This window comes from Phaethon aethereus (assembly GCF_964289735.1).
Source record: "Phaethon aethereus genome assembly, chromosome: 8".
NCBI lineage: Eukaryota > Metazoa > Chordata > Aves > Phaethontiformes > Phaethontidae > Phaethon > Phaethon aethereus.
The window spans coordinates 9,028,715-9,054,054 of NC_138584.1; the positions used below are offsets into that span (position 1 = coordinate 9,028,715).

At 38.0% G+C, this 25,340-nt stretch overlaps 1 protein-coding gene across 2 annotated transcripts; it reads right to left on the reverse strand.

Moving 5' to 3' along the window:
• Positions 1 to 424: 424 nt before the first annotated feature.
• Positions 425 to 19,450, reverse strand: UCHL5 (ubiquitin C-terminal hydrolase L5; the record flags this gene model as incomplete). 2 transcript variants are annotated; one of them, XM_082003141.1, is made up of 11 exons in its annotated part: positions 425 to 469; positions 2,379 to 2,477; positions 3,652 to 3,765; positions 4,227 to 4,329; positions 5,434 to 5,497; positions 7,096 to 7,226; positions 7,304 to 7,365; positions 7,452 to 7,577; positions 15,361 to 15,466; positions 17,783 to 17,846; positions 19,369 to 19,450. In XM_082003141.1, 11 exons carry the CDS (start codon positions 19,448 to 19,450, stop codon positions 425 to 427), a joined length of 996 nt encoding a protein of 331 aa, XP_081859267.1. The 2 variants fall into 2 exon arrangements, with proteins under 2 accessions (XP_081859267.1, XP_081859268.1); XM_082003142.1 differs by lacking the exons at positions 7,452 to 7,577; positions 15,361 to 15,466; positions 17,783 to 17,846; positions 19,369 to 19,450 and having other exon boundaries at positions 3,652 to 3,762.
• Positions 19,451 to 25,340: the final 5,890 nt, after the last annotated feature.

Here is a 25,340-nt window from a genome sequence, read left to right on the forward strand (position 1 = left end):
AAAACAAAGATGCAAGGTATGTCACTGAACAATCGGATAGTATTATAATTGTTAGTAGGGATGAGCAGAGAAGGCTCATGCTTGTACTTAAACTCTGGCATTTGTATCATTACCATATATTCAAGTGGGACAAAATGGATACATTTTCCTTGCACATTTTTAGGTCCACCTTCCAAGCTTTCAGAAATCAGATAGACTGTTAAATACTGAATTTGACCAAGAGAACCTAAACATTACTTAGCAGTACTACATGCACAAGATGCAGGGGAAGGAAGAGAATTAGACCCGTGCATACAGTACAAGACAAACTGTTACAATTGTCAAACGTGCGCTGGACAAAATTTAAAGTTTATGAAAAGTTTTATTTGTTGTCATGAAAATAGTTTCAGATGCACATAAACATATGTATTTTGCAAAGTCATCTTCACTTGGCCTCCTGAACTTTCTTGGCATTCTGCTTTTCTTTCGCCTAGAAAACAAAGGGAGATGATGTTAAGCTCTGATAAGACAAAGACCTTTCTGAACTTTGGATGACTGCTCATTATATTTTCAAACATTCAATAAAATATGCCGTAGAGAGACATTTTAAATGTAAATTTAGACCCTTCAGAAGTATCCTACTCCTATTTTACTGGGTTCATATATAAAGTCTTTTAAGACCACATATAGGTTTAAATATTTAACACAAAAGAAACTATAAGATTACATAACTTCCACAGGGGAAAAGGAGAGGTGAAAAAAAGCCCTATTTTTAAAACCTAATTTAACCTTCATTTTTTATACCTCCACATTAATTTAATTTAAACATAAAATATTTTCATTAGGAAGAGTTATTTCTATGTCACAAGAACGTGTTGCATACAGATACAATAAGTACCACAAATTAAATTCTGAAGCAACCGAGATCTTAGTTTTTTAGGTCTTTCAAAAAAGCAGAGTGGAAAAAACCCGCAAGAGTTCCTACCAAGATATTTGTGAACAGATTCTCATGTAACTTGTATCAATTGATAAATAGTTCAAATTGACAGGGAACTAGCATTTTCTTCCCTATGAATTTAGTGAAAACAGATTAGGCAAGAAGAGGGGACAATTCAGGTGCATACTAGTAATTTTTCTGTTAAAACATTTGTTCATTCTGAATCAGACTGCTGCTTGTTACCACTTATTGAACAGAATTGGATCCAATTCAGTGATTTAGAATTAAGATCTGTTATCACCAGCTGCTCAGATCCACTGCAAATTCACTAGTAAAAGAAGCTTGATGGTGTTATTAATAATCCAGTCTCATGTTGATAGGAGTTAAAACTCCACAAGTTACCCAAAGCAGGAAAAGATTAAAAACTGAATCCAAAAAAGTTACTGTCTTATAAACTACTGGCCTCCAAACATACTTTCCTAAGTAAATTCAGCTAAAGAATGTACTTACTAAACAATATTTAGCTCTTTTTTCATTATAATAATATAGAGATCCTTTTTCAGTGCGAGTTCAAAACCAGGGATACTGTCTATAGCACATGAGTAGATATGCAAGCCAGCACTGATCTTATTACAATTCAAGTACTTGACTAACCATACAGTTTAATAATAACCTTGCTAAAGTTACACACCCACTTTAGTAAATAAGCCTTAATACAAACCTTAATACTAAATCAATGTTAATAGCTAAACACCTTAAAAAGGGGAAAACAATGAACCAGTAAATCAGTAGGAGAGCAGAGAAAATGAAAAGAACAAATTTCAAGCTACCTAAATTACCAGAACCTCTGTGCAAAGGTTGCCATCTAGTGTTGACAGCTAGATAAATCAACAAAGCTGAGTGTTAAAAGTTGCAGGTTGGCAAAAGGGATCAATCTTGTACATAGGTGTCTGTGTATGTATACATTCAAGTAATCTTCAGTTCAAAAAGGGATATCAAGATAGTATAGGGAACTCTACCACATACTAACTGGAGCTACACATCACAATTGTAACAGAACTTAATTTCTCGTGTAGAAAAGCCCAAATCATTAGTCTCTTGTATTGTAGCACCTTATGCCCTGTAATGTGGTCATTTGGCTGATACTGGATTGCCTCTTCCTACATAACCACTAGAAAAATTTGTTTAGGTTGTCAAAGTGGAAATACAGTTTGCCTTTGCGTAATAATAATGCAAAGTTGGTTGGTCCCACAACCTCCAATCTCTATTGGAATTGTGCCTCTTGAGAACTGCAAGGGACTATCAAGTAAACTAGCAATATATCTGAATGTAGCAGTTTAAATAAACAAACTCATGCCATTTATGCTTCCAAGATATTTGGCTCCATTTTTCATTTTAAGTAGAAGGTATGAAGAATTCTAGTGATATACTGTTTCTTAAAAGTCAGCTAGAAAATACTCACTTTTTCTACTAATGGTATTAACTGTTGGTGCTCTGCTAGAGTCTTTAATAATTCCATGATGAAAGGCAGGTAGTTATGTTTTCTTCTAATATTTTCGATCTAAAAATAATTAAAAGAATTAACAGAATTATTATATGGCTAAACGGGGATTTTTCCCACCCCCATCATTGTGCCCCGCCAAGAGCTGGAGTTTTTTAAATTTCAGCCAGCTAAAAAGAAAGGCAAAGCAATAAAATTCTGAGCACGTGGTGAGAAAGTATATGCCAGATGAATTTACTGCTTTATGCACAAATTCTCCTTATGGTCTTTTGTTATACTATCCGAAAACCCCTCAATGATTAAGTAGGTTATATGGTTTAGCCACTGCTGTAACGCTGACAAGTACTGTCATCTAAACTTCTTTTTTTTCCTCAACTTAAATTGCAGTTTGACCTATGTATTTTTACAGTCCATTGCTTAGTTGTGGCCTCAGCCTACACTGAAGCCTTAAACATTTCTGTAATGCAAAAGCGTAACTATTTTTGTTGTACTGAACACTTTGCAACTTCTACAATGGTTCAATCCCTCAGAAAGGTAGGAGAATGTTTGGTTTTTTTACCCGAGAGGAATGGCCTCCAAAGACCACAAGTAGATGCCCTAACATAAAAAAATGTGGACTTAAGCAGTTTCCCCAGTATTTACACATACAGTTAGGAACTTCAAGGGTTTTTGCCCCCCAATTTCATTTGTTCGCTTGCTTTCATGCTTTGGTTTGGTTTTGTGTTTTGTTTTTTTAATAGTTTCTTGAATTGCATCCTGATGCTGTGGAACAGAATATAGTAACACTGCTTTACAGACAGGTAACAGTAACTCTTTACAACTTAACACATGTACTGTAGAAATAGATTTCAAATCTATCAGAATTATTGAAGTCTTGGTCTGTACCTTCTCCAAACTAGTGAAAACACTTCTTTCATTTTTAGTGAAAGCAATTCCTTTGTAGGAGGTTCTAGAACTCACTGTGCTTAAAAAAATACTTTGAAGTGAGAAAAATACAAAGAAGTGGCAAAACAAAGAGAGCTACAGAGACCACTACAAATTGACTTGTAAGCCTTATGCTAAAAGGAGTGAAACTGGTAATTAATCTGTGAATTCAGGAATGCAACATTAATAACATTGTCTAATACCCATCCAATTCCTTCAGATTAATTGCAACAGCCTCCCATAGATATAAAAGCTGGCTTTTTCTTACAACTTTTCCAACAGTTTAATCAGAAAAGCAAAGGCTACGTACCTTATATCTTTTTAATTTTTGGTTCTCTTCTTCAATTAACATCTGGTATTTTGCAACTTCTGATTGTATAGAACTTAACATATTACTACTTTGATCTGTATCCATAGGCTCCTCCTTCCACAAAACAGAAAAAGTTAACTGGATGATGTTACTGCTTTTTTAAAAATATATTTTTAATTAAAATAAGTCTTGGGAGTATTTCTATCACAGAAAGATTCAATTTTGCTTACAGTTATAGGAGCATTCAAGGAGTTGCCACAGTTAGTTATAAGCAGATTAGCTCAGGTACTAGGAGAAGAATAGTTCCACAACCACAGAAAATTAGTCAAGACAGAGCCACAATGACATGGTCATACTGTACCAAGTGCTCAAATCAGCTCACCCAGAACTAACCAGACCTGCATCAGTGCATCCACATAGCACTGCACTGTGCTGGACAGATATGTAGCAATCCTTTCCTGCATTTTTTTAGTGATAGTCCATTTGGAGCCAGGAAAGAAGGTGGTGAATAATAAAGCGAAGACACAGAACTATTATCAGAGAACTACTCCAGTAACTTAAATACCATGGCCTACCTCTGCAAGTTGCTGCTGTAATTCTGCAATCCTCTGCTCATATATCATCTTTCTGTCAGATACAATAGCCATCAAGTTAAACCTTATCTCACCTTCACTGTATCTAAAGGAAGAACAACAACAATAAAAACAAACACTTTCAAAATTATTTATTAACACGACAACTCAAAAACCTCCTCCACAATTTCTTTATAAGGGAATGCATTTTCTGGGAAAAGAAATCTAAATGATCTATTAAGCTAAGCTGTGTTACAAATCCAATCTTGCCACAAAATAAAATCAGACCTCAGATGAGCACTACCCAATACGTAACTCCTAATAACCTCCTCTCCCAACTTATTACTATTCCTGTCTGTGGTCACAAAAAATAAAAATTGAAACTGTTCAAAAAAGAAAATAAAACATGATATATAGTTGACAAGAAAACTTGCACAAGACTGCTACACACAGTATTTTTACTTTCTCATTACTGTTACTTGTTAGAAAACATTGGAGACTTCTTCATACAATGTGCAAAGTACATTCAACAATTAGACTAGCAGGCCTTTCGGAGCTTAAAATCTCCGAAGGGGATTTGGTAGTAATGTTTTGCCTATCAAAACAAAGTCTTCAAGTAAAAGACTTTGAAAATTATTTCCTAAAAATGGCATACAATCAGCTTTATTTCTAACACGTTTGGGTCTGCAGTTTGAGGGTCAGAGCTAAGCAGTAGGAAAACTTCTATAGCATGATTTTCTAGCTTAAATTTCTACAACAAGCCACATACCTAAGGAAAACTTGTTTTCTGTAAATACCAGCTGTGGGGATATAGTTATTATTTGGTATTTTTAATTATAAGCGTACAACCAAACTTTATCCATAGTAATGGTGCTCTTAGTTTTCACTCGCAAAGACACACAGTTGTCTAACAAAGTTAGTAATCTTGCTCTTCCTTTTTCAGAGAACTAGTAGGATCTCTCCTCACTACACAGATACCTACTTTGATTAATCATACAGCAACACAGCGTATTTGAGACTTATCTATCATCACGTTTGGCTCATGTTGGGCAACAGGTTCTGAAGTCACACAGTGATATGCATATAAAAATGATGCATAAGCGTCATTCCTTAGAAATTCAGTTGAAAGCCTTCAATTAAGGAAATTAAGAATAAGGAATTTTTAAACATATATAAAGTGCTATATTTTAAAAGCATCGTGATCATTTACTTTTGTATACGTTTCTCTATGACAGGCCGTACAGCACTTATCCAGTCATCTTGATTGCATGCACCTAGAAAAAACAGAAAAAAGAAAACAATGAATCTTCTTTGCAAAATTTGTTGCAAATTCAAGACTTGTGTAATTCAGGCTTATGCAGCAACTTCAGAGTATGTAACTTGCCAACTGCAGTCTCAAATTACTCAGGTGGGTTTTTTTAGGAGGTAGAAAGTACTTTTTTTTAATAACAACATTTAGGTTAACGTACTGGCCAAAGCAATGGAGCAAAACTAAATTTTAAGGGTATAAGCATCTAACATCTATTTTGTTGATCTAAGAAACAACATGGGTGGGAAAAAGTATGTTATGTAATATTTTTATGGCACAAAAGAAATTAGTTGGTATGACAATATAAAAGTAGACAGCAAAAGAAAAAAGTATGGATAGTTATAGCTGTTCCATTTAGACAAAATAAAGAGTTAACACTATGTAGATGCAATACAATGTTACAAAGCCAGGCATAGAAAAAAATATAAAAAGGATGTATGATAGATAACTTGATTTTAAGATAAACAAGAGGATAACTAAAGGTGATATCATAAGCTGATAATGTCTTCTTAACAATTTCAAGACCTTACAGCAGATGAAAAGACCCACGATCCTGTGACCACAAAAGTTATGTTACTGGGAGGTCTGCAGACTGTACAGTCTCTCTAACCAGACTAAAGATGAGATTTAGCAGCAAGCCATTACTCAGCCTAAAAATAAATATAACTGTCAAGAAAACTAGGAAGACTCTGGAAATGGAGTGTGGAACATTTTGAGATTATATCAGACTCAAAAGAAAGTGCAGACACACGATAGGCACTGTAGAGCTTTTCAAGACACAAGATGGCACACATACTGCCAGTTAAGAAAGATTACGAGACACAACACAGAATCAAGTCTCAGAGAAAATAAAGCTATGCTAAAAGTCACTATTCTTTTTCAAACCCTTGGGAAAATATTTGCTATCTAAGAAGAAAGAGGGCAGTGTGTAAACATCAGCCACATAATGTATAAGAATTGTATGGAGTCAGCTGTATGCATGCTCCCACAGAAGAAACAAACAATAAAATAAATGGATAGTTTATAACCAACCGGGAAAAAAAAAATAGCTTTGAAGACATGGGACAGGAACTGTCTTGGGTGACAGTACCACAAAAAGGAAGACGTGGGGAAAAAATATTTGCACACTATCAGTAAGGAAAGACAAAAAGATTATATAGTTTTACCAGGTTTTGTTAGAGACAGCTGAGAACAACAACATACTTCAGGTAAGGAGAGCAAATATTCCCAAGAAGTGGGTTATGTAAGCTTCTCTCTTACAACAAAACTATTAAGGTATTAGAAGCCCACTGGATTGCATGGCCTGTTCATTTGATTACTGAATGAAATGAGAGATAAACAGAAACCTGGAGGAAGCAGCAAGAAAACTGCATTTTCAGAACAATGAAAATAAAACAATATAAATGACTGCAATAAAGTATGAGCCTGAATAGCACATTAAAAAAACTTTAAAGATATGCTGTATTGTAATATATAACTTGGTTTGACACTGTAACATACAACCAATTTGTTGCAATAAGCTAGTGTTAAAACGAAGGATGTTCAGAAAAAGATATATATTACCTAAATCAATTGGTCCTTCCCTTAAGCCATCTAGTTCATATAGCCGTCCATTAACAGGAACATAGCTTACAAAGTGAAATGCATCTTCTTCTTTTGCTGAAGACTTTGCATCAAATTCAAACATCTGTTGTCTGCAAAGAAAATTTTAAAAAATCTGAGATGAAAAAGGATTTCCTCAAATTTTGCCCAGATTTAAAACATGCATTACCTGGCAAAACTGTTGTGAACTTGCCGAATTACTTCTGAGTTGCTTAGTGCCAAACCTTTCATCTGAAAGTAGATAATAAAATGAAATTGTAAGCCAACATAGATATAACACTATAATACTTAAAATACAGGAAATAGTAGGCACTTACCGCAGCATCAAAACTTTGTGAAAATTCTTTAAATTCTGACAAAGTCTCTCCTAGATGGATATCTTGATGAGCACAATTTAATAGCACACTTACTATGGCTTGAGTAGCACAAGCGTTATTAATCACCTAGAAAAAAAAAGTGTTGAGAATTTGTTCAGTACTGGCGATAAAAATTTAGCTGAAACTGGGCAACATTTTTCATTACAAACACACACTTTCTATGTTGCTTCACATTAGAGCTTCACTCTAAAACAAGCAGCAAATCTAGTCTGAGGAGGAGGAGACTAATAAAATGAATGCTGGATGGCTATCATATACAATTCATCGATAAAACTGATATTTCACACCTCCACTTAGAAACTCTTGTCATTCTACTGCCTCATCACCTTCCTAAAGTGATTAATAAAGGACAGAGAAGAAATACAGGAACTCTCTGATCTCGGTGGAAAAACAAATTAAGTAGTATTCAAAGCAAGCTGCCCAAAATAAGTTACTGTATCTATGGTCTTAAAGAAGTCAACTCTCCCAACAAGAATGTCCTTCAAATAATCAGAATCCCTACCAGGAGTGGGAGCTCAAACACAGTATTAATTTGGGGCAATAAAGCATATTAAGGAACCTAGAATTTTTATAAAAAGGTTGCCTTGGACAAAAAACTTCAAATATCCTAGGGACAAAATAATAAAATTTAGAGGTGTTCCAAGATGTAAAGATTTTTTAAAAGATTGTTTGCTGAATAATAAGCCATATGAAGTTTTAGATTTTCACTTGTTTCTTAATTTACAATATACCTCCTCTTTTCAACCTAACATTTAAGTTACTAGCTTGCGTGACACTGTTCCTTCAGTGTTAACTACTCTATTTTTTAAATATAAACAAAACCCCTCATAACACAGCCATGTCTTTAATGTTGCTTAGTAATACCCAAACTAAAATACAGTATTTAAAGAAAGAGACAAGTATTATTAAATATAAACTGAGATTTAATTAAAAGTACAGTAATCAAATGGTATAAGGCCATAATACAAGAAAGACTTTGTATTAGCAGCTTTTTTTCTCAGTGAGATATCGACAAGGAAAAATAATATATTTTCAGTCTATGAGACTATTTTGCAGTTTAAAATGCTACTTAAACCTTAGGACCGGGAGAGAAGATATTGATTTTGTATTAAAAAAAAGTGAAAATTAGTTCAGGGTTGTGAATGTAAAACCACTTCCAACAAGAGAAAGGAAAAAAAAAAAAAAGAGAAAAAACAACCATCCTGCTCTACCATCAAAGCTAGTCCTTAACAAAGGAAAGCCTACTATGCTATGTTAATACTGTAAGCCACATCATATATTCATTTTCTATGCTTCAGGGTGTTGTCAGTTCAGATTATGTCTGTATAGTGCAGATTATAAAGAAATAATAAAGCACTTCTTAATTTAAGAAAAGTACAAAATAGTTGACTTAGATGGTAAACAAGGGAGTCAACTACACACACAGAACAGATTACAGCAACGGAAACTCAAATTACACAAACTGCAGGTATGCAAGCTAAAGACTACAGTTCATACAATTACAAAATAAAGGACATAGAAGGAAAATCCATCAAGGGCAGTGAAATAATGAAGAGCAACAGAAAAATTAAAAACCATAGACTATTAGAATGATTTAATTCGAGAGAATTAATACTAAAACATAGGAAAAGGAACCAAGAACTAAAGATTCTGAGATATGACTAGGGATAGACAGTTGTAAAAGCAGTCCTAGGTTGAAAGCAGGAAGATCCTAAGTGGATTAGAACAGGCTAATCTGAAGCACTGGTTACAAACATTGTAATTAATCTCACAGAGAAAGGAAAAAGAAGGAAGAGAGACCTATAGTGAAGAACTATTCGAATAGTGCTATTACAATGAAGGGAGGGTCACTACAGTAAAACACACTTGTTAAATGATAATACAGGACATTATAGGGAGTGACAGCACTAACTATTTGTACTAAAAATCAAGATGGAACAATCAGCTGCTCTGCAGACTGCTAACCCAATAACAGCTTCAAAAAAGGGAAGGGAAATTAAGAGAGATTTTGTGCCTAGAGGCAATATCAACACAGAAACTGTGTTGGACCAGCTCGATACCGGAGCTTTAAATAACAGCAAAAATAGGAGGAAAAATTAAACTCAGCAAGGAATTTGTGGTCTCATCAAATACTTGCCTGTCAGCATAAATATATTTTTGTATTCCAACTGCAGTATGAGAGGAGTCTGTTTAAGTATATAAGGACCAAGCTAAACTTGTCTTACTGCTAGAAAACAATACGCAACAGACACAAGTCTTAGACCAGTAGCCCCCAGCTGCCAGAATGGAAGTACATTATAGAACTACAAATGCTCTTCAGAAAGTGAGAGGCAGGAGATAAGGAAAAGGCAGCAAGAATAATCTTGTAGCAGAGGAAGAGAAGCATGTGCATGTGATATGCATAAAAACACAGTGTGTTTCTGGATCTAGATGACATGGAAGAACTACCAAGATGGAAGGAGGAGGTATGGAGCCAGTGGTAGTTCATGGGCAGGGTGAAGAGCACAGAGTGAGGAGGTGACTGTAGTACCAAATCTAGACGAGTGAAAGGTTGATCTGTCACATGGGCACAGCATCCGACCAATGCACACAGCCAGTCCAGCACTGCTACACACACAAGCTAGTGAGTCCATTGAGAGAGAAATTGGTCAGGATACATTGGAAATTAGGGTAGATGGGTATCTCTTACTTAAGGTGCTCAGCATTGGCAGAAAACATTTTCTGCATTTACATAGCATGACAATATATGCAGGTTGTCCCAGAAAGATTTTTGATTTGAGGAAACTTAAAAGAATTTTCTGTATTTGTCCAGAAATGAAAACATTTGCCTGTATATTACTGTCCAGGAATATTTGATTGATCAATATTCAGGACTCCAACATAAAGCAGATACCCATATTTGAAAGATTTTGCTAGTAAAGCTATAAGGTGTATTCAATAATATTTTAAAAAAAAGAATATATATACAGATGTATATGCACATTAGTGAGATGATCTCAAAAAAGCTAAGATTGCCATATCATCAAGTAAAGCTTACCTTAAAACAAACAAAGGAACCACTTGAATGGGCTACTCTGGCACACTCTTCAATTAAGATGTGTAACTTCATAAGCATGCAGATTTCCTTAAGGATCCAATCTGATTTTCTGGGTCAACTTAAGGCTGAAGCACTTGACTCACATCCTCTATCTGATGGATTACATGCTTTGTTTTTAAAAAAATGCTGTGGACGACACTGGGCTGCAATTGGTAGTATAACCAGCAAATCTCTGGGGTTCACTTACTAAGCATCCTAATGTTAGCAAACAGTTGGCTTTACAAAGCTCAAGGTGAAAAATTCAGCATTAGGGCAAAATTCTGAAACTTACTTTTGTTTAAAAATAGTATCTAATTTTTAAAATCTGTTTTTATTTCTTTTTAATAAATATATAATCTTCCTATAGTTATATTAAATTACTGAAAATCTCTTTCTGATTTTGATTAGATGTGTTGCAAGTTCATTTTACTTATGAAGTTATCATTCTACTATCTTATGAAACTACCCGAAGTTTAGCTTTAACACAGATATCTGGTCTATCTTAATGTTATCAAACCTGAAAACGTCAAAAATTTTCAGTTGGAAATCAACTGAAATATTAGAAGTGTTAAAAAAATACTTATAATATGCTTCCACTAGTGGCACAAAGATAACTACAGACCAATGTTTTGTTATTAACAGTATCATTTAGAAGATCCTCCTTCTGAAGGTATATAGATTTTATTCCCAATTAATGAAGTGAATGTTTTATTATTACAGTAGTAATTTCCAAATTACTAAAAGTAGTAATCATCACAATGCAGCATAAAATAAATACATGGCACAAAACAAAGGCATGATACCAATACTTGAGTAATAAAATCTGAAGAGGTTGTTAAACTGAAAAATTTTAGTACTTAAGTCTGCGACAATGGCATTCTTTTCTGTCAAGAGAAACTTCCACTTCTGCAGCGATCAGCACAGAATACAACGATTCAAAACAGTGCTGAAGATAGCTGAATACAGTGAGTGGTACAATCGTGTAGTCACTATGTGTAAAAATAACAGCAAGGGCCTACTTAAGCAACACAGAAATCAGGAAATTCAGAGTTAAGGCTGAAGTTGTATCCTTAACTCACCTCATTGTGCCTAGGTATCCTAGCTCAAAGGGTATGTAAGATCATCCAGAGTTCTGTGGCCTCAAATAGAGGACCAAATCATACCTAGGCATAACAGGGAGGCCAAATTTAACATGAGTGCACATAAAAGTGACCATTAAAAAAAAAAAAATCCTATAATATGCATGCATATTAGACAGACTTTAAAATTCAATTCCCCCCAACATACTGGTGATTTAACTTTGAACAAGACCTAGTTGTCATCTGGAATTCAACTACAACATTGCTATGAAAGTAGATACGAGTAAAATGTGAGCATGCACTAGCTTCTTATCAAAATTGTGCTCCTTAATGCAATTTTAAAGATGCTTTGCTAGACACAGTTGGAGAGCTGTAGCCTTTTACATCTAACTGAAGTTTCCCCCCTCTAAAATGAAACATTTCTTAAGATGGAACATTTAATTAAACCTGAACAGAAACAGAGACATACTGTAACAGCATCATTTATTTCTCCCAGTAAATTGGTGTTACATAGTAACAATTAGTCTTGCTCATACAGGATTCAGAATGACACTTTAAAACTTCCCTGCCCTAAAAGGGATTGTACCACATCTCTTTAGATGGTAACATTTAAAAGAGAAAACGCATGGGAAAGAGAGTTAAAGACTACTTGAGATTTTTAGGGCTCCAGTGTCACGTCAGTTTTAAAGATACAGATCAACAGACCAATAATCTCAAATGCCATAAAAATTTTTCTAGCCCAGAAAACAAATCTATTTGTTCTGGGGTTCCAGCCTACAAATGAACATATAGTTATTTTACTCATCACTTTTGTAATTAAGAAAAAAAAAGTCTTGACATCTGAAAAAGATTCTTGAAAGATAACAAAACATCCTCAAAGCCACCATAAAATTAGACTTAAAAATGCATAGAGAAAATAAAAGAGGCACATGAGCCCAATTGCATGATAGCTGGGAGGGGTTGCTATAATAAAAAAATTTAATATTGATGCTTGTCTTCCCTTGTGCTCCTGGGTGACTCAGGAGGAGTCACAGACTGTGGTTTCAGGAAATGCAGTAATCTCAGCACTACTATAAAGATAATCCTGTTCTCCCTCACTTACCTTCTACCAGCTTTGGCCTGTACAGACCCACTGAACAAATATATCTCATAATGTAGCAGGAGACCAGCCCAGAAAATATGCACAGAGAATCTATGGAAAACTGCTGGCTGGTGAGTTGTACTGGCTCATGGAAGTTCAATGCGCAGCCGAGCCATTGCAAGAGAGGAACAGAACCATGAAGCTGAAAGAAGACAGGTTGGGAGGACCAAGACATCCTCAACATCATCAACAAATCATCAAATCAGCCATTTGCTTGAGCAAATTTGCTCTGCACCATCAGTCCTCAAAACATAGCATGTCAAGTTAGATATCTAACTAAGGCTAACTTCCTCCAATGTAAAAGTCAGCAGAGCTAAGCTGGTATTACAAATCCTCCCCAAAACATCAAAAACAGTTTCTTTCACTTATTTGTTGACTTTTGCTTTTAATTTCTTTGTGACTATTTCACTAGTTGTTCAGTCACAATACCTCAGTCCAGACAAAACTGAACTGACATGAAACACAAGCATGTATTTGTCTACAGGAAATGTTTTGATTTTGCCAAGTCACTGCACTTGACTAAGTGACAACACTAAAGTATGAAAAAGATATTCTAATTTTAAACTCCTTGCAAGTTACTTTGGAAACATATTCCATGCCATCAAGTGGCATAACTAGGTACTACTATTTTAAAATAGTGAATACTTCTAGAAATTGCTTTCCATGATGAAATTAATGAACTTTTAAAAGTGACTCCAAGCACACCCTCTTTAAAGGCATCAGGTGAAGGAGGGGGAAGATTAGAAAGTTCCTACATTTCCACGAAGAGGTTTTGTGCTTAAGAAAACAGTAAAATATGAATGCTTCAAAGAAAGCTACAAAATAAAAGGAGACTTTTCATTGTTAACCTTTAATTTTCTGTTTTTGTTAGCAAGTTTAACATTATCTGAATTTTCTGATGTACATTCTGCAATCCCAACTTAAAGCTCAACAAAGCTCCTCTTAGCTACTTGCTTTTAAACACAGTGTCATGCTTCAAAAACGGAAGTGGAGAGAGGAAAAAAAGCAGAAGTAGTGAAGCAAGCAGACAAATGCTTTGAAACTTCTCAGCATCCACAAGAACAGCAATTCTGGGAAAACCTCATCTACTCACTAGAAACAAGGTGAAATCCCTTGAATGAATGTAAACCTGCCTTCATCTTAAAAAACGTCTAAACGTCTCCAGAGTCGTATCAGAGTAATTTCCTCCTGCCAAGTAACTACCCTCTGAGAGTTATGTCAAGGATTTTCCCCGAGGTTCTTCTTCATCAAGGCTATTCTTGTAGCCATAGCCTACTGATCACGAACAGTGCATTTGATTAGGTAGAAATCACAACCTAAACCAGTGCTTATCAGATCTATCAACCTATAAAGACATTTGACAAACTACTGCTCATCATTGAGAGCAGTGGACATTGCTTGGCAGGACTCAAAAGCTGCAGCAGGGGAAGAATGAAGAACACAGTATTTAAAAAAGACCAAGGAATAAATTCATCCACAACAGCATGAAACAGTAAAGTGATTATAAAAGAAACAAATTAAAGATGATTTTCTGCACAGCAGAAGCATATGTACCGAGTAGCCAGGACAGCTATAGATACACCTAATGTTTCCATTGTTTTCTGTATTTCTCACTTTTAGCGAGAAGTGTGTGGAGACTTCTTTATATCCTGAAGTTTACATACAACACACTTCTGCATTTGTGAAGAAAAAAACCCAAACAAACCAACAAACCAAAGCAAAAAACCAAAACTAACCACCAGTCTATGTGTCAGTCTTCATAGAAGGCTTAATAATTTGCCCTTTGATATGAATGCTTTGTAATTAACACATGCAGGGTTACACTTCCTGTCTGGACTATTACATTTATCACTGTTTGAGAAGCAGGTCTTGAAAAAGAGCTAAAAATATTTATTAAATACTCCTACTTTCATTCTGGCTACTTTTTCTTGCTTTTCTTAATTACTAACAATAGACACAGCAGTCTGTCAAAGCTAACACAGAATTTCAGTATTACTCCTAAGGCTTACATTAGCAAAAAAATTTTCTTGTAATTTCTAATTTAAACTTTCTGATTTAAATATCAAAACTTCCACGCCAAAATGGTCTGCAAACTCTTAAAGCAAAGTATTATCCTAGAGTTATACTGCCCTGACTGCAGAGCATTTGAGAAACACAAGAAATAAAAGCTGGACCAAAATAAACACTTCTTCAAAGAATTTGTTGAAAGTGGTTTCAAAAACATAGTTTGCTCATTCCGCCGAGACCATTTATCAAGTAATTCTTTACCGCATAGAAGAGTTACTTTCTCTGGTAGGCAAGGACTGACAAGTAAATAAGAGCTTTACTCTTATGTCATCATACCTGATGATATTTTTGCCTGACTTGACAGATCAATCTGATTTGATTTGCTAATCATCTTTTAATACACAATTCCTAGTCTCACAGAATTTGTTAAAGTTATTTCATGTTGTAAAATGTTGTTTTTTATGTACATATTAACAAGAGTTTATTTTTCAATATTAAAAGCCATATTTCAGGACATATCTAAGAAAAATACTGAACTTACCATACCTGTTTAGCGAAAAATATTGTATCCAGTCTGGAATCTTGAACAACAGAACCTGCTGGTTCCTCTCCAGGCTGCCACTTGAAAAGGAAAATCAGCCCATGTACTGGCCTAAAAATAAAATTGATAGGGGGGAAAAAAAAAAAAAAATCACCTGTACTGATGAAAAATATCAAATCCAGAAATCTCTACTATAATTTAACTGTATGCTGGTACAGTAATTCTGTTAATTATTTCTTTCTAAACATAGGGAACTTACACCGAAATTTTCAGACGGTCTTTTAATTAGGCAGAACATACTGTAGGCTTCTTTCCGTATATGCTAAACAATCCCAAACCGAATCAGCATTTAGTCAGTAAATCAGGACCAGTTTTCCTGGCTACTGTAAATTACAGTTGCACAACACTTTTGAATCTGTTAGTGATAAACAGCTACCAAAACATTGCCAATCATATACAAAAACTGGAGCTAAAATTTTGGTAACCCTCTTAGGCATAAATGAAATATTCAAGGAGGAGCTCTTGTGAAACTTCATGCTTTGAGTTATCTCTCTGACAGGTAAGAGAAATCCAGTTTTCTACCAAAATTGTGTCTTGCTTTTTAGACTGCATGTTTTGCACAGCAAACAGTTTTTACTGCATGTTGCACTATATTTAGTATTCCTATAAAACAAATATTCATTAGTAAAGGAAACAAGTCTCACAAAATCTATAGCTACATTAAAGCAAAAACTTGTTCATCACATCAATCTGAATTTAAGGTCATCACCACAAAGACGCCACAAAAGGTTTATCTATAAAAGGTAAACATACTACTGTACTGCATAAGAAATTGCTCCTAAGCTCTGACAAGAAGACTGAGATGTCTTTTTAAACAATGGGTCCACTGAGGAAATTTGAAAAATGCTATGTTTTATTATATTCGCTAACTCTTAGCGTTCAAGTTAGAGTGTGGGGTTGAAGGAAGCTGGCCATCACGCAAGACTACAAAGGTATACACGAGACAGTAAAAGCAAGCAAAGTTGCTATTATATGAACAAAAAAGGTAACATTCTGACGGAGTATCATATCAAGTACACAGTGCAGGCAGCAAATAATTTCTCGAGTAACATTTCTGCCATTCAGGTGTCACTTGTCAAATATCTTCAGTCAGACAAAAACTGTAAAACTACACCTTCTGTACAACTGCTACGTCTTCTGAAAGAATAATTATACAAGTGTAGGATATCTGCACAGGAATAGAGTAAGGTCTAAAACTTCCACTTAAAATGTTCCATATGAACACGGATAACACTTACTGCATCATGGACAAAGTGGCAAAAGAATTAATATTGCCTAATGAGGGCAGAACTGTTCCATACGGTATCAGTCATTATCAATTATAACAAGACTATTTGCCTTCACATATGTATGGAAGTGGTTTTGCAGGAAAAACAAGTTACAAGAGTACATTAAGCTAGTTTAAGGCAACAGATGAAATATGTTATGTGAGGAAGAAGGGAGATAAAGAAAAAAACCAAGAAACAGAACTTCGTCAAAGGATATAATGCAAACCAATGAGAAAGTCATTACAAATCTATTTTCACATTCTAGCTGGTATTAGCGTCTCTTTCCAAAACCAGAAAAGCTATTTTAAGTACCAAGACATTAATAAAAAGTAATTAAATTGCCAGGTACTTGTCATGGTATAACTCCATCTAGCAACTAAGCACCACACAGCCACACTCTCATTCCCCCCTAGTGGGATGGGGAGAGAACTGGAAAGGTAAAAGTGAGAAAACTCGTGGGTTGAGATGAAGACAATTCAATAGGGGAAAGCAAAAGCCATGCACACAAGCAAAGCGAAACAAGGAGTTCATTCACCACTTCCCATCAGCAGGCAGGGGATCAGCCATCTCCAGGAAAGCAGGACTCCATCACGCATAACAGTTACTTGGGAAGACAAACGCCATCACTCCAAATGTCCCCCCTTTCCTCCTTCTTCCCCCAGCTTTATATGCTGAGCATGACGCCATATGGTCTGGAATATCTGTCTGGTCAGTTGGGGTCAGCTGTCCCAGCTGTGTCCCCTCCCAACTTCTTGTGTACCCCCAGCCTCCTCGCTGGTGGGGTGAGAAGCAGAAAAGGCCTTGACTGTGTAAACACTGCTCAGCAATAGTTAAAATATCCTTGTTATCAACACTGTTTCCAGCACAAATCCAAAACATAGCACCATACCAGCTGCTATGAAGAAAGTTTTAACTCCATCCCAGCCAAAACCAGCACAGTATTTAATTACATAAAAATCCTCATGAACTTCTGTGGAAATTGAAAAACACCCCAAAAATCAAATAAAAGGCCATCAAAACACCTGAGGTTAGTATACATTCTTTCAGCAACTTCAGACAAATGTAAATAAAACCCATATAGATTAGAAAAGTGCCTTACTTCAATTTTTCAAAGTTCTCTGGTTCCAAACTCCATATTTCTTCAACTTGTGCTCCTCTACAACCTGAAACAAGGAAAGATATGGGTTTCTTCAACTACCCCATTTAAAAGGGACACAGCCGGTAAAGACAGACACATGACAGGACTGTGTTAACATTTACAACTTGTATGTTCAGGTCATAGGAAAGTCTATTTACAGGCTTTAATGCATCTTCATTAAAAACCCAAACCAAGCAAACAAGGCCGGTCAAGAGAAATTATTTCAAGAATTTCTCCTGTGTACAGTGATGTTGTCTTTATAACACAGTTGCATTTAATAAAGAAGCAGAGGGGATTAACCTATCGTCGGTCACCTCATGTCCCTTACTCAACTGAAAATAATATGTTTTTAAAGACATAGTCAGCTAGTCTAAAGCAGAACCTTCAAACATCTTTCTCCAGAGAAAGGCCCATGGTGACTGAAAAACCCGTGAAAGATTGAAAATACTGTAAACAATACACTGAAGCAAGATGTTTGCATAAGACAGGGTCCAAAAAGTTCAAATACTTAGTACGTGGAAGATTAATCTATTAGCTAAATAGAAACACAAAAGGAGAAGCATGTCTGGGCTTCACTTGTGAGAAAAAGATGTGACACAAATTAGAAATCAATGTCATCTAGCATAAAATCATTTTGCTTCTTTGGCCAAAATCCTGCATAGGCTTCTCTGTTGTTAAGACCATATAATCACAGTATTGCCAAAGATATTAAATGCAATTCAACGTAAAAATTAATGCTCTGAAAGCCAAAGCTGCCCCTTGCAGGCTACCCAGCCTACTGCCGAGCCCGAGCTCAGCTCGCTCACAGCCAGTCCCCGTAACGCCTTCTCTCCCGGCGGCTCGGTAACTCCGTCAGCCGGCACACGACCCAAACGCCTATCTAGCCATTCGCAAACGCAGGCATCAAGCTCTCGGGCAGAGCCTACCAGTGCCCTGGGCGATAGGACGGGCTCCGGTGCACAGCCCGCCCTGCGACCGGGCACCCACCGCCCCGAAGCCGGGAACACCCGGGCCCCAGCGGGGCAGCCCGACGCCGGGGCTGGGGGCCCTCGCAGCTGCCCTCGCCGGGAGGCTGGCCGCTGCCGGCCCTCAGTACGTGCGGGCTGCCGGGGAAGCCCGGCGCTGCGAGGCGGGAAGCGCTAGGCGCTGCGAGCAGGGCCCCAGGCCGGGATAGCCGCGCAGAGGTCACAAGAGACACGCTCATTTCCACTCGCGCCCGTTCACCGCCACGCTGCCAGCTTCCACAGGCGCACGTTTCGCGCCGCTCCCGCACCCCTGCGGCAGCGCTCACTCCGCCGGCGCGGGCGCGCCAGACCCCGACCCGAGCCTCCCCTCCGCCGTGCCTTGTGTCTCCTTCCCCGCCCAGCCCAGGGGCCCCCCACCCTTCCCCAAGGAACCGGGCGGCGCCCCGCTGGACGCGGCGGGCGGGCTGGTCTGGCACCCGCACGGGAGCAGCCGTAGCCACCAGCGGAGCCGCGGCCTCAGAGCCCCACCGCCTGCCCAGCAGCGCGACCTCAACGCCCGGCTCGGCTCGCCTCCCCCCTCACCGAAGCCCTTGATAAGCTCCGTGAAGACGCCCGGGTCGCTCTCCATGAGGCACCACTCGCCGGCGCTGCTCCCTCCCGACATGGCGACAACCCGCGCGCTCCCTCAGGCTCGGCGCCGCCGCCGGCCGGTTAAGCTGCGAGGCCGAGGGACACCGCTCCCTTCCCAGCAGGCCCCGCGGCCCACGCCGCCCCTGTCATCTCTATGGTGAGGCGGGGCGGGAGCAGGAAGCGGCGGCGAGAACTGGATCCGGGGCAGCAACCCGCTGCCGGCGGTGGCACCGCCCCGGCCGCGGAGGGACCGCGCCTCCGCCCTGCGCCTCCGGTCCTGTGGCGGCGGGCGCGAGATACTCCCTGCAGCCGCGGCAGGGCGCGGTTCCGGCTCGGCGGCGCGGCTCCATCCGGGCACTGGGCCGCGACGGGCGGTGGGCGCGGCCTCATCCGGGTCCCCGGGATGCTGTCAGGACGCCGGCGGGGCGGAGCCGCGGGAGACGCTGAGTCTCTGGCGGCTGGAGCGGGACCCGCCCTACTAGTCCCCTGCGCCTGCAGGTGGCTCCGACACCGCCCGCCGTCCCAGCCCGCGCCGCGCACCATCGCCCGGCGGCCCGGCAGCCGCCGCAGCTCCCTGGGGCTGCGCCACTGCTCGGCATCGCAGGCCGCGCTGGCCCGGGCAGGCCCTGCCCCGCGGCCCCTCCCAGGCCGCGGCCTCGCAGGCAAGTCGCGCCTCTCGGGGGAGCGGTGAGGGCGGGGGCAGAGGGCTGGCGCCGGCCGGGTAGGCCGCGGCGCCGCGAGTGTGTGGGCTCCCCTCGGTGTCAGCCCCGGCGGGGTTGGCGTGGATGCGGGGGGAATCGGGAGAGGCTGGCGCTGTAAATGGCACCTGGGCCCTTTAATCCCCGTGAAGGGATTAAGGGGCGTGTTGTTCGGGGCTACTACTCTGCTTTGCCGTCACTTGTGTTTATCGTCGTTATAGAAACTTGACAGCTAAACTCACAGGTTTTCGGTATCAACTTTAGATGCTTTTTCCTCATAATTTTGTTCTATGTCAGTTAAGCTACCTTTTACCTTCCAGTCAATATTTTTTTTAAGCAAATTCTGTACTAGAATTTTTTGAGCAAGTATGTGGTTCATATAGTCAATAGTTTGCGTTGGAAGGGACCTTTAAAGGTCATCTAGTCCAACCCTCCTGCAGTGAGCAGGGACATCTTCAACTAGATCAGGTTGCTCAGAGCCCCGTCCAGCCTGACCTGGGATGTTTCCAGGGATGGAGCATCTACCATCTCTCTGGGCAACCTGGGTCAGGGTTTCACCATCCTCATTGTGAAAAATTTCTTCCTTATATCTGGTGCAAATCTACCCTCTTTTAGCTTAAAACCATTACCTCTTGTCCTATCGCAACAGGCCCTGCTAAAAAGTTTGTCCCCATCTTTCTTATAGGCCCCCTTTAAGTACTGGCAGGCTGCAATAAGCCTTCTGTGCTCCAGGCTGAACAACACCAACTCTTTCAGTCTGTCCTCATAGGAGAGGTGTTCCATCCCTCTGATTTTTGTGGCCTTCCTCTGGACCTGCTCCAACAGGCCTATGTCTTTCCATTTGTGATTTGGGAAATGTTCTCATATAGCATTCCTGTTTACATAGAGATGCTTGTTTTCTGAAGTATGAGGACTTCTGCTGTTGTCAGAGCTCTGCTGTAGTGCGGGTTTACTTTGTTAGAACCATAGCTCAATCTGATGGTTATGGTCTCTCTGCTTAATAAACTGGGAGACATTCTCTGTAATTTTCAGTTTAATGCTTATGCAAAATTTTGAGAGCAGAGTGGGAGAATGCAGTTTCTTATAGAACAAAGTATATATAGTTTTGAAGTATTTGAAGACAATTTGAATTGTTGTCTTTAAAATGTCAATGCATTTTTGTCATAAAAGATCTGACTTGGTCAAAATTTAATTCCATATATTTTCACTACAAAGTTTGATTCATCATTGTTAACACAGCAGTTAAATTTAAGAACTTAGGTTGGAACCTGTAGTTCTATTAAAACTTTGTGCTTTTTGTATTTTTTTTATATGTACCTGAAACTTGTAAGACATTTTATTTCTTAGGAAGACTTGGGGTGAATTGTAAAAGTCACAGAAAATAACAGAAGTTAACTTACAAAACTCAATCATGTTATGGTACAGCAACTTAAGTATATTGACTTACCAATCAAGATGTAAGTGCTGTATAGGCTGTTTCAGGCCAGTCAAAGCCATATTTTACTTATAAATTAATATATATGGTCTTTGGAATATAAAAAGAAAGCCCTTAGTGTTTTTTCTCTTTCATTAATAATGTTGAGCAACCATGAATTTTAGTTCAGCAATTTTCATTATAAAGTATCTAGTCAGTGACTTTCAAGGGTTTTCACATTGCTATTTGCATTCCAGTAGCTTAGAAATTGGAAATGCTTATGGAGCCAGAATGTCACTGATAAATCCTCCATGAGTGTTTGAAATTCAGGTTCACTGCTGCAGCCCAGCAGATGAAGAGTAGGGCTATGGTAGAGCCTGTTAAGTGCATATTTGTGTTTATCCATCTGCGAGGGTGAAAGTTGTCTGTGTTGTACAGATGTTAAAGAGGAGAGAGAATAAGCTTGAGGTCAGGGCAGAGGAGAGGGACTGGTTAGAGGAAGAGAATAGCTTTGGGAACTTGTGAGGTTGAAATATAAAACAAGAGTTAGAAATGGCCAGCATGAATTAAGTAGTTCAACGCTGAATAAGTGCTTTTCCAGTAGATCCTAGTGAAGTTCAAATTTAATACTTCTAATATGGCTGTTTAGTAGTGAAATTACTGGTTTGCATGACTTATTGCAGATTTCAATGGTAATTTTTAAAATATAAGTTTATTTTAAAGAATTTACAATTCCTGTTAGGATCCAAAAGATTATGTTGTTTTGAAGCTCTTTTTAAATCCCTGAGGCAGCAATAAGCCATTTGAGATGTCTGTTTTGTATCCTAGATTGCTTATCAGAAGGCATTAATAACCTTATTAAAGGTTTCAGAAGATTTGTCATAGGCATTTCTAATGGGATAAGCACTGCAGGTAATTCATTCCTTTGTGAAATACAGTGTTCCATCTGAGAAGCCTTTGAGGGCTGAGTGAAAATGAAGCTTTACAAAAGGTGGAAATTGTGACAGCATCTGTTTTTGTAGCTCATAGTATATTCCTAAGAAGGCAAATTAAAGAGCTAAGCTTCAGAAGAACTAAAAGTGTACATTTGCAACTATCTTTTAAAATATGCGTTTGTGTCAGAAGCCTATGGATGCTAGCACATACCTCTCTTCAGTGATATGAGTCCCTACAAAAGTAAACATAAAAATTATCCATTATTAATGTGCATAAGTTAGGTTTGTTTTATAGTGTGATGGAGAAGTACAGCAGCAGATTTTTTTTCTCTGATGGTTAGCTCTAAACTTCTTTCACACAATGCAATTAACATCACACTGCATATTCACATGTAACAAGGAGGTAGTGAACTTTCAGGATGATACTTTTGATGGAAATACTGATCCTGTGTTACAGTATTTTATAAATAAATCTAGATTTCAAACCAGATAAATGTTAGTTGTAATTTTAGAAACATTATAATTATTTCATTTAGGTTTTGTTCCCATAGTCAGGGTGGTGATGACAATAGTAGCTAATTTTATTGGTGACTATACAACTAAACATGTGAGGACAAGTGAGGCTCTCCAAGTGAGAATTAAAATGAAATGGACATATCAGATGGAACCTGTGCAAATGGAAAAATGTAGGAAAAAAACCTCTAAAATATTCAAAGTAGCACTGGTATTTCTTAATGTAATCAGCAAATAAAGTGAGAGCATAAATGTCTTGTTTAACCAAAAGCATGGTCCTTCCAGTTCGGTTTAAGTCTTGGTAATCCATTGGTGACTGAAAAGAGTTTTCCCATTAGTCTCATTTTAATGTAGTAATATTTATTATAGCAGGGATATGAAAGATGCAAGAAGAAGTTACTCTCAAGATCTCATATACATGGAGATCTTGTTACTCATGCATGATCCTTTATGCTTCCCATTCTTATTTTTACTTCAAGATAATGGTGTTTTTCAGTATCTTTCCACATACCTTTTTTTTTCTGATAAATAAACTAATGGATGCTGACTGTGATCTCAGGATTTTTTGTTTGGGCTTTGTATGTTTATTAGGAAACATTACCTACTGTTTAGTGAAACCAGCTAATTGAAATGTATTGAAATAAAATGTATTTAGACAGTAATATGTACTGATATGGTATTCATGCATTGCGAATACCACCTTTGTTATTTTCAGTGTATTTGCATCCTTCAAATGTCAGTGAAAAAGTCAGCTCAACCATGACGTGTATTTAAATTGGTTTGGCAGGAAACATGGTTAGAATATTTAAGCACTAAGAAAAATAGCTGAATGCTGATGGTCTGAATAATACGATGAAAGATATTTCTTAATTTTTTACTGAAACCTGCATTTTTAAAACCAGTTATCAGCACATGGCTTCTATTTTTATGATTTTTAGCAGCATACGGAATATAATGGGAACACTGATTATTTATTATTTAGTTCTGGATGCAGACAGCACATCACTGCAGATAGGCAAGAATGGAGGAGGGGTACATTTCTAGTCACTTGCAAAGAAATGAAAATTCTGTGTCAAAGAGAAACTAGTGAAGTGTTTTGTAAATCTGTGTGTTTCCACAGTTTGGGTAGGTAAAAAATCTCTGTCTACATGAGTGACACTTATTTATGCTAGCTTGTCCTGGTAAATGAAGCAAAATGGCTTTTATCTCCAGTATCCAAGCAAGCTTGTCAGAAGTAGGTATCTGCAATACGTAAAAATCAAGTGTATTTCTTTGAAATGTCATTTGTGTGTGCTCAGACTTCAGTGTGTGCATATTTTAAGATCTATATGCAGTGTGATGGAGTGGATTATTGGTGCTCTTTTTTTTTTTTGAAGGGCCTCTTGGTGCTATTTAGTATCTTTTTATTGATTGGTGAGAACTGAGAAAACTGCATTTATTGTTGTCACATTAATGTTTTGGGGATAGTGATGACGATGAATGTTCTTCCCTTTACCCTGCTGATTTCATTTCACCTGCATTTATTTCAGTTTAAATGTTATGGCTTGAATTTTACCATGCTAGATGTTCTCCAGGTAAGAGCAGTGTTGTTGCAAATACTACAGCTGAACTCTCTGGCAGCTCAAAAGTATATAAATAAAGAGACCTGAAAGATTGTGAATTTTTGTGCTGTTTTTTGCTTCTTAACCTCAAATGTAAAGCAATACGGAATTTGTTGCTATGTCTGTGTGTTTTCTTGGATCTCACTTGAAAAAGCAGACTGTTCGAGCCTGTGATAAAGATAATTTTTTCCTGAGCTACTGTCAGTTCTTAAAATGCTGTTGTCTAAGCCTCACTGAAACCTACCTTATTTAAACTCTTACGAAGTCTTGTGACTAAACAGTTTTTCACTATTTTAGTTCTTTATTTTAGCATCATGTTTCTTCAGTTGGTCAGTATTACCAATTCTTCAGCAAAATAGAGTAGGGCAAGATCAGCGTTTTGAGCAATTTAGCATGCAATCCAAAAATCTACCTAAGAAAGTGGTGTAATATATTAGAGGCAAAAGGGCATAACGCCAGCCATGTTTTCTGTGTGCCACTGTTTGCGTTTAAATAGTTTCTAAGTTGGTTTTAAAGAAATAAATTTGTCACCATTGTAACTCAGAGATTTTTTTGTTTGTTTGTTTCTTTTCCCCTAACTGATACGTATTATTGCACACTTAGAGTATACTCTTGTTAAATTTACGAAAGAAAAATTACAAGTGTATAGATAAGATGTTTTTGCTTTGTGAAGAAGTGATGAAAGAGTAGAGTCATCAAGTTTTCACAATAGTTCTTAATAAACTTTATTATTCTTTCAACAGACCTCTTGGAAGTGTGAACA